The 13,115-nt window shown below is 55.5% G+C and overlaps 1 protein-coding gene across 1 annotated transcript in view; it reads right to left on the bottom strand.

Moving 5' to 3' along the window:
• The window catches only part of RNF123 (ring finger protein 123), a 27,395-nt gene extending 14,280 nt beyond the window's left edge, over positions 1 to 13,115 (bottom strand). Inside the window, exons 1-21 of the mRNA XM_004368538.2 lie at positions 13,049 to 13,115; positions 11,399 to 11,506; positions 11,045 to 11,129; positions 6,198 to 6,277; positions 5,962 to 6,056; positions 5,594 to 5,648; positions 5,388 to 5,473; positions 5,024 to 5,110; positions 4,728 to 4,795; positions 4,444 to 4,569; positions 3,932 to 4,046; positions 3,744 to 3,848; positions 3,158 to 3,283; positions 2,909 to 3,001; positions 2,759 to 2,832; positions 1,849 to 1,966; positions 1,578 to 1,677; positions 1,322 to 1,383; positions 1,065 to 1,136; positions 742 to 862; positions 37 to 138 (exon numbers count right to left, since the gene is read on the bottom strand). Of these exons, the coding sequence (XP_004368595.1) occupies positions 37 to 138; positions 742 to 862; positions 1,065 to 1,136; positions 1,322 to 1,383; positions 1,578 to 1,677; positions 1,849 to 1,966; positions 2,759 to 2,832; positions 2,909 to 3,001; positions 3,158 to 3,283; positions 3,744 to 3,848; positions 3,932 to 4,046; positions 4,444 to 4,569; positions 4,728 to 4,795; positions 5,024 to 5,110; positions 5,388 to 5,473; positions 5,594 to 5,648; positions 5,962 to 6,056; positions 6,198 to 6,277; positions 11,045 to 11,129; positions 11,399 to 11,480 (1,852 nt within the window). The 5' untranslated portion in view covers positions 11,481 to 11,506; positions 13,049 to 13,115. The remainder of the gene's footprint in view (positions 1 to 36; positions 139 to 741; positions 863 to 1,064; positions 1,137 to 1,321; positions 1,384 to 1,577; positions 1,678 to 1,848; positions 1,967 to 2,758; positions 2,833 to 2,908; positions 3,002 to 3,157; positions 3,284 to 3,743; positions 3,849 to 3,931; positions 4,047 to 4,443; positions 4,570 to 4,727; positions 4,796 to 5,023; positions 5,111 to 5,387; positions 5,474 to 5,593; positions 5,649 to 5,961; positions 6,057 to 6,197; positions 6,278 to 11,044; positions 11,130 to 11,398; positions 11,507 to 13,048) is intronic.

Raw genomic sequence — 13,115 nt, 5'->3', positions numbered from 1 at the left:
CCCAGACCTGCTCACTGCTCACCGGCCTGCGCGTACCTTTGAGGGTTTTCCGAAGGTGCGAGAGGAGGCCCCCCAGGCGCTGCAGGTCAAAGTAGTCCACCTTGCCATTGTAGAAGACCTGAGGTGGGACGTAGGCCTCTGCGAGGAGTTGAGAAGGCCAGGTCAGCAATCCAGGCCCAGCATGAAGACCCTCCCAGACACCTCCCCTCCACTCTGGCCTAGCACAGCCATGGCCCCCTGGCCTTGGCCACCCACCCGTGCAGGCAGACAGCATGGTCGGAGCCCACCCCCGCCTCCCCCACCATTTTCAGGTCAGTGCTCACAGCCGCACAGCTTGACACTAAGGGAGCATTCTTGGCTGCCGGTGACTCTGGAGGAGAAGGTCCTGAGCCAGCCCTGTGGGATATCCCCCAATCCAGGGCACGCAAGGCTCCTGCTGACCCGTGGGGACTTCATCTTACACAAAAACAGGGTTCCCCAACACCCTAAAGCCCACCCAAGGCAGCCCCTACAAATGGCTGCCAGGACTGAGGAAGGGAGCCCAGAGTGGGCAGGAGCCTGTGAGGACAGTCAGCGTGAAGGTGGGCTCCTGCTGGCCCAGTGGGGAGGCCGCCTGTAGGTGGAGTGGGGCTCAGCTGGGCAGGAGCTTGGACAGTTCCCCCCACTCCACACCAATACTACGGGCTGCCCTAGGCCTGGCTCTGCCCAGCCTTGCTGACCTAAGGCCCTGGCCCCACTCACCCTCACTGAAGGAGGCGCGGGGGTTCGAAGCCTTGTATTCGTCCCAGTAGTAGCGCAGGGCGGAGATCAGCCGGTGCAAGAAGCAGACCATGTACTCAGGGGGGCAGAGCACAGGCATGTTCTGTGGGTGCAGGGTGTAAGACATGCATTTGTGCCAGCCCAGAGCCCAGCCCCCTCCTCACCCAAGGCCCTACCCCAGGGTCCTGGGCTGAGTGGGAAGGGAAGGGCTGCAAGGCTGGGCAGGAATGAGGCAGGCTGAGAGGGGCCAGAAGCCAGGGGCCTGGACCCTGCAACACAGTCAGTCTGGCCAGGTGGGCACCTACCCCCCGGCCGTTAGCGTTCTCCTGCAGAAACTTTCGGAACTTGGTCAGGAAGATGTACCTAGAAGCTTCACCCTTCCAGGGAGGGAAAACAAGGCTGTGATGAGCTGAGAAGAAGGCCCCAGATGACTAGCTCAGTGCTGTATCTGACCCTACGCCCTGCCATGGAAACCTGAGCCAGCCTGTCCTCTGAGCCTTGGGGTCCAACACAGCACCCCTCCCCACCAGGGACCCATCCAGGGGTCTGGGGGATCACTCACCCCATTGTCGTCTTTATTGTTCAACAGCAGCTTCAGGATCTGGACCTGCAGCTCCTCCACCACTGGGGGATGGAGGGTAGGAGGTGATACAGCGCCGAGCCCTCCTCAGGTTGCGCCTTGCCCTCAGGGATTGGGGAGGGGGCAGCAGGTCTGGGTTGGGGCTCCACCATCAGGGTTTCCTGAGCCCAACCTAGTCCCTCCAGGTACATACGTGCACATGTCCCCACCCCGCCCAGTGCCTGAGTCAGGGGCCGACCTTCAATGCGTTTCTTGAGCCTCTGACAGCCCCGTTCATAGGCGCGCCGCCGCAGCCGCTCCTCCGCGGTCTCCTCCCCCGCCTCCTTGCTCTCTTTGCCCTGGGCAGGGGTTGAGGCAGGAGACAGCAGGGCTCACCCAGGCCACCCTCACTCCCATGACTCCAGAGACCAGAGCTGGGGCAGGGGTCTCACATGCTAAGCACCAGCTAGCTGAGACACCCTGGACCAGCCCTCACTATGCCTGCTGCCCACCCACTTGGGGTCGCCCACCTCCCTGCTGGAGCGGTGCGGCCACCAGGTGGTGGGAATGAGCTCCTGTAGGCCAGCCTCCTCCACGCGCAGAGGGCTCTTGATGTAAAAGAAGACAACAGACCGGAGCACGTCAAAGCTGGTGGTCGTTAAGGCAGAGCTCTCTTCACCAAAGGGTGCCCCTGCGCACCTTCATCGGTCCTCTCTCAACAGCCCTCCTGAACAACCCACCCCAGGTGTGCCCACCACAGCTCTCCACCCCCAAGGGTGCCAGACTGTGAGTCCTGAGGGCTGTGGCTGCCAAGCCCACCAAGCCCGATACACACAAGGTGAACGAGAAAGGCCTAGCATGAGAACAGATGACTGTGGGACAGCCTGGCGAGAGGGCCTGGTGGCCTCTCCCCAGCCCCAACTCTGGGCCTCTGGGCCTCCCAGCTTTGTTTCTCCGTCCTGGAGGATGGAAGACCCCAGACTCAGAAAATGGCCGAGAGCACAGGCTTCCCAGCCAGTGGCCCAAAGCTAGGCTCTCCCTCCTGCTTGTACAGGTTTCAGCTTTTTGGGAAGCAGGAAGAGCTGCCTCCCTATAGGTCTTGTAGGAACCCTTGCCATGGACTGTGGATGAGAATGCAGTGCTTTGGCGTAAGAGGGCAGTCCCCTATGACCCCTACACCTCCATGCAGCCCAAGTGTCTGCAGCCATCCGGAAACCCTGCCAGGCTGGCCAGTCGGCCTCAGTCCTTTGCTCTACTTTCCCTGCTCTGTAGAGAAAGTGCTGGGAGGGCTGGGCCAGGGGACAAGGACTCACATACTGGGGGCCTCAGGTCTTCTTGAGCTTCCTTAGGGACCCCTGGCCAGATGGCCACTGCCTTCCCTGGTCTCTGCTGATCAGGGGGCACCACATGCTAGCCTGCCTGACAGCAAGGGGAGGATACAGGACGTTGCTAAGCAGAAACTTGCGGGACTTCTGATGCCTCAGGATGGCGATAGCAAGCCGCAGGTAGTGGATCTGTGGGGAGGGGATGCTTAGAGCGGGTGGGCAAGGCAAGGGACACTCGGGACAGGGGCAGGGCAGGGGCTCCTACCTGCAGGCCCAGGTCTGGAACAATGGGCGAGAACCGGTACAGCCGTAGCAGGGACATCATCAACTGCTTGAGGCAATCATGTACCTCGTAGTCCTGGGGGAGAGACACCAGGGTGCACAGCTACTGCTGGGGGTAGGCTCCAGGGCTGCCATTCTTGAGGACTTCTCCAAGCGCCTCCCTGTATCCCCCACGCCAGCAGGGCCTGACATCCTGGCCTGAGCCCCAGGGAGCCAGGATCGAGGGCCTCACCTCCATGAAGAGCCACAAGAGGTCTAGGACCTGGTGCACCACCAATGCTGCCTTTGCAGATGCGCCTGCCTCCACGATGCCCAGCAGGAAGTTCACGAGCACAGCCTCCACCAGGTACACCGTGCGCTGCACCAAGGGTGGGCGCTGTTGAGGTGGTGGGCTTCTGCCCCGCTCAGGCCACCGTGGCCCGGCACGAAGCCAAAGCCATGTTTGAGGACTCAGACCACAGGCACAGACAGACTCTTGGGACCCCTCAAGCAACCCCAATGCATACATAAGCCCTTCTCCAGCTTCTGACTGAAGGATGAGAGGGGCCACTGCCCACACCCCGCAGGGGCTTTGCACATGCAGTTCTCTTGGCCTGTGGCACCAATCTCCCATCGATTTTCTTTCTAGGACATCCTCGGATACCCTCAGCTGGAAGCGTCTCCTCCTCCCCTGGGTGCTGTCCTTGGGGTCTGAGGGGTCTGGTCATGTAGGCCCCGGCCAGGTGATGGTCCTGGGCCTCACACACCTCAGCATCCCAGGCCCTAGCATGGATATGTCTACCACAACCTGCCTCTTCCCCTCCTGAGTGTCCCCTCACCAGAAGGGGTGCAAAGTGGTGGAAGATGTGGGCCAGCGTCAGGAGGACGGTGGGTTGGCCCTGCAACTGCCACTCAGAGCTCTTCTTCTCCACCAGCCGTCCTTCCTGTGTGCGGGGGAGGAGAGGAGGCTGTGAGGGGCAGAGGGCTGTGCAAGGCCCCCAGTTCGCCCACCCAGACCATGGCTCACCACAGGGTCCAGCTCCACGCTGAGCACTGCCTGGAAATAGCCAAGCAACCTCTGTGCCCGCACCAGGTCGGCCCGCGGTGGGTCCTGCAGGGGCCGGTAGCCCGCCACTGGGTAGGTGCCACAGAGTTAAGCCAGCAACGCCTGTTCTATGACCTAGACATACCCACCCCCTCCCCAGTGGAAGCCCTGAGGGACCTGGGGCTCTAGGGCAAGGTTGTGGAGTCAGATGGCCTGGTTTGCACCACAGTCCTCCCACTTATTCTCCGTGGAGTGTAATTTCTCTTGCTGCTTCAGGTTCTTCATCTGTGAGACACAGATAATAATGGTACCTGCCTAACCAGGTTGTTGTGAGGACTGCTGTCTTCAGCACCCCAACCTGAGGTGCACCCTACTCATTCCTCGTGGCAGCCAGGGCCTGCCACCGCCCACAGAAGTCCTGGGGCAGGGAGCCCCTCACCTCAGCTTCCCCAAGAGCTCCCAAGCAGCCCATAGCCATCTTCCCAAAAGGATATCGCAGGGGGCGGCTGCCGAAGTTGAAGGCCACGGACTCCTTGAAGGAGAGGCTGATGGCTGGGAAGTAGGCCATGCCCAGGCCCCTGGACAGGTTCTCAAAGGCAGTGCCCAGTGACACGCCGTTCCTGGAGCAGAAGGGTAGGACTGTAAATCAGTACTAAGAAGGATGTGGCCAAGATGGGCCAGTTTGTTCGGGACTGCCCACCCTCAGGCTACCACACTCAGCTGGGCCCCCTTATAGGGACCGGGAGGCCAGGCCCGTGGACAGAGGTGGGAGACTCACAAGCAGAAGGATAGAGTACCATCGTCCAGGTCAATCAGGCAACTCACAACGTCCCCCGCCGCCCATGCCTGCCCAGGAGAGGAAGTCTTACAGATGTGCAGAAGCCCAGCAGCCTGTCCACTCTGCCCCTTCCACTGTGTCTCCACTGCCACCCGGGGGAGACTGGCCACAAGTACAGAATACCTGAGTTCCCATCTCCACCCCGGTGCCCTATGATCCCTCACAGCTACCCAGTGGCTCCAGCCACACTGTGGGGATGGACACAGGGAGGCGGTCCACAGGACCTGGGCCCTCACCTTGCCATAATTCGTCGTGGTCACGTTCCACTTGCGCACCCGGTTGCCATCGTAGGCGTAGGAGTTGTGCGTATCTCCAACCCCCTCCTAGAGAGGAGCTGCCTGTGAGGTCCCAGGGGTAGTGGCAGGGCCAGAGCCCACCAGCTGCCAACCTTGGACCTACATGCTTTTAGAAAAGGGGGCTGATGCTCTGAGGAGAGGTGGCGTGCCCTGGGAGGGACAGGGCACATTCCTCCTCCAGAAGGCAGTGCTGGTTAGAGACCTGAGAAGACCCTGGCCCTGTATAGTCTGAGGGGCTGCCCGAGCCCTGGGGACACGTGCAGCAGAAGGTTGCCCTGAGAGGAGCCCCCCACCTGGTGTGTACCTCCTGATTGAAGCGGCAGTTGATGGTGCACCAGCCGATCTGCATGAGCCCCTGGGAGGAGATGAGCACCTCGTAGACCCATTTTCCTGGAAAGAGCTGAGTCAGGGGCTAGGAGCTCACAGGTGGACAAAGACTGCCTCCTGCCTCAGGCCTCGGTTCTCAAACTTTTTCCCAACGCCCCAGGCCACAGTGGAGCACGGTCTCACCTTTGTAAACGCATGTAGTGGAACGGATAGTTCCAAAGTTGCTGTGTCCAATCACCTGGGTGAAAAGCAGGGGAGGTGTGGGCCTCGTCCCAGGCACCCAGAGTATCTCCCTAGATGAGAAGGGCCCCAACCCCACCTGAGCCAGCTCTGGTGGTGCTTGCTGGTCATGGCCAACGCTGCACTGTGCCCCAACAGGATGGGAGGGGTGAGGTCTATGTCGGGGGGATTCTGGGCCAGGGCCGTGATGGGAGGGACGTGGGGCTGAGCCCCATAAGGGTAAGTGCAGAGACAAGGACCACATCGGGAGGGACTTGGGGCTGTGTTAAGAAGGACTTGGACCTGGGGCCTCACAACTTGTCCTCACTCACCCCCAGAAGGTCATCATCAACCAGGAGAAGCCCCTCAAAGCCACCTGTGTGGTCCAGGACCACAGTGGACGGGCCAAGCCGGCCTTCATCTTGTCCTGAAAAGGGGAAAAGTGTGGGGTTGGGCAGGGTAGAGGGTCTGGCAGAATGCATAGGGTGCACTGAGCTCACCAGGGCAGCCCCAAGGAACCCCCAGGTCCCAGCCTTAGTCCCCACCCACCCCAGAGGCTGCCACATACCCTGGCTTTCCTCATCCTCACTGTCCACCTGTAGCAGCTGGTCCAAATGCTCTGGCAGGTTCTGGAAGCTCAGGGGTTTCCTGAGGACAGCAAGAGGCTGTGAGGGGTCCACAAGTCCTTGAAACCAGCTAGATGACATTAACCGCCTCTCCCATCCCTTTTCCCCTGAGCTTCAGAAGGTGACTGCCCAGACTCCAGAAAAAGGACAATGCCCACTCTTTGACTGTCATGCTCAGGGTCAGAAAACCAAAAATCTGACTAGTCTGATTTGGTGTACCTCAGGACTGTTACAAAGTAAGAGACCTTTCTAAGCCTTAATTCCCTTGCCTGTCAAATGGGAACAGCTGCTGTGGATAACAAGGACTAACGGCGTGCTCTCTGCATAGACCGCAACGTGGTTACTCTCGAAGATGGTTGCTTTGATTCTGTCTGGGAGAGGAAGGCTGGGGGAAATGCCAGTCTCCAAGGTGGTCAGTACCAAGGCCAGCTAATCCAGTCCTTAGCCCTAGACCTGTGGTTCCTTTGGGGGCATACTTCCATTCTACCCCACCGCCCAGCCAAGGCAGTCCTTGTGTTGAATCAGGCACATGCTGGTGGTACAAAGGCCTCAGCTCTCTGCCCTCAGAGCTGTTGGTTGGCTCTGTCCTGCACCCATTTGCCCATGGATGGCCAATGGAGCACAGGGCCGCCTGCCATCTGCCCCCACCAAAGGGGCTGGGAAAATCTCTCCAGGTGGCCCCATCCCCCAACACACATGCCCAAAGGAGAAAGGACTCCATATAATGCTGGCCAGCTCTGTCCTGAGCTCAGCTGCTAAGAATAGCAAGGAGTGAGGTGGTGGAACCAGCAGGGCTTGGGCAGAGGAGAAACCTGATGCCTCATCTGGGCCCAGCCCTCAGGCCTGCCAGCACCTGCTCTTCCACCTCTAATTCTCACTCCTATCCCACTTGTGGAAACCACAGTGGTGTAGTGGTTAAGAGCTACATCTGCTAACCAAAATGTTGGCAGTTCACATCCACCAGGCACTCCTTGGAAACTCTATGGGGCAGCCCTACTCTGTCCTACAGGGTCGCTATGAGTCAGAATTGACTTGACAGCAACAAGTTTTTATTCTTTTTTTTTTCCTCACCCCACTTGTTGACCAGAGGGAGTCTCCAGGAAGGGATGTAGACGGGCCAAAGCACCAACTCTCTGACAAGGTAGCTTCGCCCAACCTCAGGGACCACGTGCTCCCCTGCTATGAGCCATTACTGAGCTGCAGGTGATGGAGATGTACAAAGCCCCCTCCCCACCCCTGCTGAGCCCCAGGCCAAGGCCAGGTAGTGGCCCCACAGTGGGATCCCCAGCCAGCACTATGGAAGGCTGCAGCCTACCCTGTCTCTGAATACCCCAATGGACCCAGGGATAACAGAGGCTTCTTCAATAGTAGTTCTTACAGGCCCATGCTTGACAGGGCTGCTCTAGTGTTGTTCCTGCCCCTGGCAGCAGACTGCCCACAGCTGTGGGAAGCTGGCCTGAGCTGTATCCTCCACTGAGCGCCCACAGCCCCCTATTTGGTCAACCCTAGCACTCGTCTACCCTTTCTGGATTTCCCAGGGGGCCTTGCATCCCCACAACCACTGACTGATGGCCCTGACACCTGCTCTCCCTCTCCTGGCGGCCACAGCACTAGTGGCAGCAGGACAATCTCCAGTATCACATGAGGCAGGGATCAGATGGCCCTGGGAACAGGCCAGGACTGGGGTGGAGGTGGGGGTGGACAGCAGCCCTCCACAAGTAGGAACCCTCTACCACAGCCACTTAACTGCAACAGGCAATGATGCTGCCCTTTGTACCTGCTCAGTAAGCAAAGACTGGGAAAGTCAGAATAGCTGAGGCTGGTGAGGGGCAGAGAGATGGGACACCCATGCCTCACTGCAAGGAGTGAGGACCTACATGACCCTTTGAAGAAGTAACTTGGCAACAGTCTTAAAAGTGATTGCAAGTCAAATGCTCTCACCACATGATTCCAACCCTGGGCATCTTCAAAGCACTGTTAACAAAAGGAAAAAAACCTCCAAATCAGGGCAGTGCTGAGGGCCACAGCAGACCCCTGGCCTAAAGGAAGCCCACCAACACCAATTTGTAATGTGAAAAAACCAGGGCTTTGAACAGAACCCTTGCTGAGAATTTACATTTGTAATAAGTTCCCAGTAAGTTATACATAAGAATCACCTGGGGATCTTGTTAAAATGTGGATTCTGATTCAGTGTATCTGGGAGTGGAAATACAAATTCTCTGCGGGGAACTTGTTAGAAATGCAAATTCTCCGCATTCAAAGCCCTGGAAAAAAACACTTCAACAACAAAAAGACAAATAATACAATTAAAAAATGGGCAAAGGATATGAAGAGGCACTTCACCAAAGAAGACATTCAGGCAGCTAACATACAAATGAGAAAATGCTCACGACCATTAGCCATCAGAGAAATGCAAATCAAAACTACAATGAGATACCATCTCACCCTGACATTACTGGCACAAATAAAAAAAAAAAAACAGAAAATAACAAATGTTGGTGAGGTTGCAGGGGACTGGAACTCTTCTTCTACGTTGCTGGTGGGAATGTAAAATGGTACAACCACTGAGGAAAACAATATGGCGCTTCCTTAAAAAGCCAGAAATAGAAATACCATATGATCCAGCAATCCCACTCCTATGAATATATCCTAGAGAAATAAGAGCCCTCTCATAAACAGACATGCACACTCATATTCATTACAGCATTATCCACAATAGCAAAAAGATGGAAACAATTAAGTGCCCATCGACAGATGAATGGGTAAAGAAACTATGGTACATACACACAATGTAATACTACCCAGCAATAAAGAACAATGATGAATCTGAGAAACATCTCAAAACATGGATGAATCTGGAAAACATTATGCTGAGTGAAATTAGTCAATCACAAAAGGACAAAGATTGTACAACACCATTATTATAAAAACCCAAGAAAAGGTTTATGCACAGAAAAAAACAATCTTTGATGATTATGAGGGAGGGGAAGGATAGGGAGAGGAAATCATTAACTAGATAGTAGACAAGTGTTAACTTTGGGGAAGGGAAAGACAATACACAATATAGGGGAAGTCAACACAACTTCACCAAGGCAAAGTTATAGAAGCTTCCTAGACACATCCAAACACCTTGAAGGACCAAGTTACTGGGGCTGAGGGCTGCGGACCATGGTCGCATGTAGGTCAATTGGCATAACATAGTTCATAAAGACAATGTTCCACATCCTACTTTGGCGAGAAGCGTCTGGGGTCTTAAAAGCTGGCGAGCAGCCATCGGAGATACATCTATTGGTCCCATCCTATCCAGAGCAAAAGAGAATGAAGGAAACCAAAGACACAAGGAAAACATTAGCCCAAAGACCTAATGGACCACATGAACCACAGCATCCACCAGCCTGAGCCCAGAAGAACTAGATGGTGCCCAGCAACCACCACCAACTGCTCCGACAGAGATCACAATAAAGGGTCCCAGACAGAGTGGGAGAAAGATGTAGAACAACATTCAAATTCAAAAAAATAGACCAGACTTACTGGTCTGACAGAGACTGGAGGAATCCCCAAGACTATGGCCCCAGCACACCCTGCTAACTCAGAACTGAAGCCACTCCCGAAGTCCGCCTTTCAGCCAAAGATTAGACAGGCCTATAAAACAAACAGTAACACATGTGAGGAACATGCTTCGTAGTTCAATCAAGTATAAGAGACCAAACGGGCAACACCTGCCCAAAAGCAAAGATGAGAAGGCAGAAGGGACAAGAAACCTGGACAAATGGACACGGGGAACTTGGAGTGTAAAGGAAAAGCAGGAGAGTGCTGATACATTGCAGGAGATTGCAAGCAATGTCACAAAACAATCTGTGTATAAATTTTTGAATAAGAAACTAATTTGCACTGTAAACTTTGACCTACAGCACAACAAAATTAAAAAAAAAAAAAAAAACCTCAGCAAGGAACTTGTTAGAAATGCAAATTCTAACCGGTTCAAAGCCCTGGAAAAAACACTTACGTGACATTTGATGACAAAAATAGAATTCAAAATTCTATATACTTTTGGAGGTGAGGGATATGTTCATCACCTTGATGGTTTCATGCGTTATGCATATTTCAAAACATCAAATTGTACACTTTAAATATGTGCTATTTATTGTATGACAATTATACCTCAACACGTTGTTTAAAAGAAAAGAAAGAAATGAAAGTGACGGAGAGAAACTGAAAATAAAATTTTCTATACATCACTATCTAAACTACATATATTGTAACATAAAGAAGACAGAAAGGAGTCACACTCAAATAGTCACGAGATGACAGGCAGTTTTTCTTCTTTTATCTGCTTCTAAGTTTCTGCTAAAGTATGCTTGTAACTTTTATATAGACTAAACTTAAGTGCATTACGCTTGCAAAGAAAAGGGCCTGGCAGGGCCTGTACTTACAGGTTCAGGCAGAGGCTACAAAGGGCCAGGGTGAGAGAGGGGTGTGGGCCGGTGGGCGCAGGACCAGATGCTGAGTGTGAAGTAGGTACCAGGTGCTATGCTGGGTGCTGAATGTGCACCACCTCCCTGACCTCCATAACACCCTCAGGAAGAAGGGACTGGCACTATCTGGAGAGGTGAAGAAGCAGAGCCCAGAAGCAGACTCTCTGGATGAAGGTCTCTGGCCAGAGCAGCAGAATGAGAATGCAACTCAAGCCAGCCCTCCCAAAGCCTAGGCTTTCCTTCCCCAGAACCCCTGCGGCCTCCAGCCTCTGGTCTGTCTGGTGGAATGAGGAGGGGTTACTCAACCACCATACCTGCTGGTGGCTGCAGGAGATGTGTGATCAGGAGGGGAAAAGACGCGGTGCAGATAGTCATTCAGCAGCTTCTCATCCACGATACCTGGGCCACAGGTCAGAAAGGAGAGGAGGGTCACATGGTCAGTACAGCTCATAGCCTCTGCCTGCCCCAGAGGTCCGCAGCCAGTACAGGGGTCAGAAGAGTACCCACACTGGGTGCACTGCTCCATAGTAACCAGTGAAGACAAGCTGGCTCACAGGTGCAAACAAATGAGCACAGCAAGGCCTGAGGCTCATCAGAACTGGGGTTTTGCTGCCTCTGCCCCTTCCTTCTCCTTCCCCCAACATAGGGAGCCCCCTCCCAGGCCTCACCTGTGACCTTGGCTTTCTCGGCGTCTGAGGTCAGCCTATAGCTTTTGCGGGAGAAAGACATGCCAGCTCCCTTGGATGCCATCCTTCATCTCTCAGTGGTCCTGGGGGCTGAGCCAGAGGCAGAGCCCATCTGCATGAGGCCAGCCAACGGCTGCCACACCTGACCCCAATCCTGGGACACAGGAAGGCTTGGGGGCAGGTGAGGACAGGTGCACACACACTCACATACCAACCCAGGGCAGGGGAAAGCAGGGGCTCCCAGCTTACTATACAGGGAGGATGGGTAGTATTCCTGGACACTAGGCCGAAGACCATGTGACAGGGACTATGGCTTGTTCTCCTCTGTGTCCCACTGCCCAGACAAGGCTTGACAAAGAACAGGTGCCAGATATATGTTTGCTGAACCACAACTAAATGCCTCAACACTGGCGAAGTCAGACCCAAGTGTCCGAAGTGAGGTGGCCCTGTATCCATCTCAGCAGTAAGCCACACCGGGTCCAACTCATATCCAAAGAACCCTAAACCATATTCTCCCAAGAGCATTCCACTATCGGGGGCTTGATACCATCTCCCGCCACAAGTCCCTCTGACACCCCTAGGGCCAGAGCCTCCATCCTCAGCCCCAGGATCCTCCTTTCCCTGGTCCACAGGCCTGCTGTTTTCTTGTTCCCACTCACAAACACACCGCCTCCCACCCCATCCCAACACCACCCTTGCCCAGTCCTCATCGCAGACCCTACTGGACCTCCTACTGCTGTCCATCCACGTTGACGCTGCAGCTGCTCCAGAACCTGTACTAATTCCCTGGTTCTGGCCTCATGATCTAGAGCTGTACTGTCCAAAACAGTAGACACTAGCCACATGTGGCAATAAATTTGAATTAATTAAAGCTTTAAAAAATTAAAAATTCAATTCCTCAATTGTATTAGCCGCACTGCAAGAGTTCAATGGCCACATGTGGCTACCATGCGGGACAGTGCACATACAGGACATTTCCATCATCACAAAAATTCTATTAGATAGTGCTGGTCTAGAGCCTGGCCCGCCAGCACTGCCTTAGCCAGCACCCCTTTATCTGCAGTTCAGTCTATTATCTCACCCCACACAGGCTCTCTGTTCCCGCCACACACTCGTGTCATCCACAGTTCGCACCACGCCTGCTCCTCAGGAAGGTGACTCCCTCGCCCAGCCGCCCACCGCAGGCCCTCAGCGCGCGTCCAGCACCGGGGCCCCCCTCAGACCAGAGTAGGTGCAGGGCTGATTAAACGAGGTCACTCACTTGATCAGCAAACCTTCCAGACACCCACTCTGGGTGTCAGGTGCTGAGGCGCCAGGTGGGAGGCGGACCCTAACGCTCCCTGGGGGCTCCTTGCCAGGGCGACCTCGTCCAGCCCCGCTAAGGGATCCGGGCTCAGAACCGAACCAACCCCGTCCCGGGGCCCAAGGACGCTGAGGGCAGCGCCTGGCTCCCCCAAGTCGCTCCCGCCCGACCCCAAGCTCTGAAGGACCCTCCAGGTCAGCTCCGACCCGAGACACCGCACCATAGGCCGCGATCCTCGTGCGACGGGCGCCTTCGCACTGGCCGGACCGAGGCCGCGACAGGAGCCGCTGGGACTCGCCCCACTCGGAGCCCGGCCGCCCCTCACTCACCCTCAGCCCCGGTGGCACCGTCCCGGCTCACAACATCCGCCCAGCCTCTCGGCTACGGCGCCCGTCC

This window comes from Trichechus manatus, unplaced genomic scaffold, assembly GCF_000243295.1.
Source record: "Trichechus manatus latirostris isolate Lorelei unplaced genomic scaffold, TriManLat1.0 scaffold00001, whole genome shotgun sequence".
NCBI classification, from domain to species: Eukaryota; Metazoa; Chordata; class Mammalia; order Sirenia; family Trichechidae; genus Trichechus; species Trichechus manatus.
Note: the sequence above shows the minus strand (reverse complement) of the source record. Positions and strands in the feature narration are given on the sequence as shown.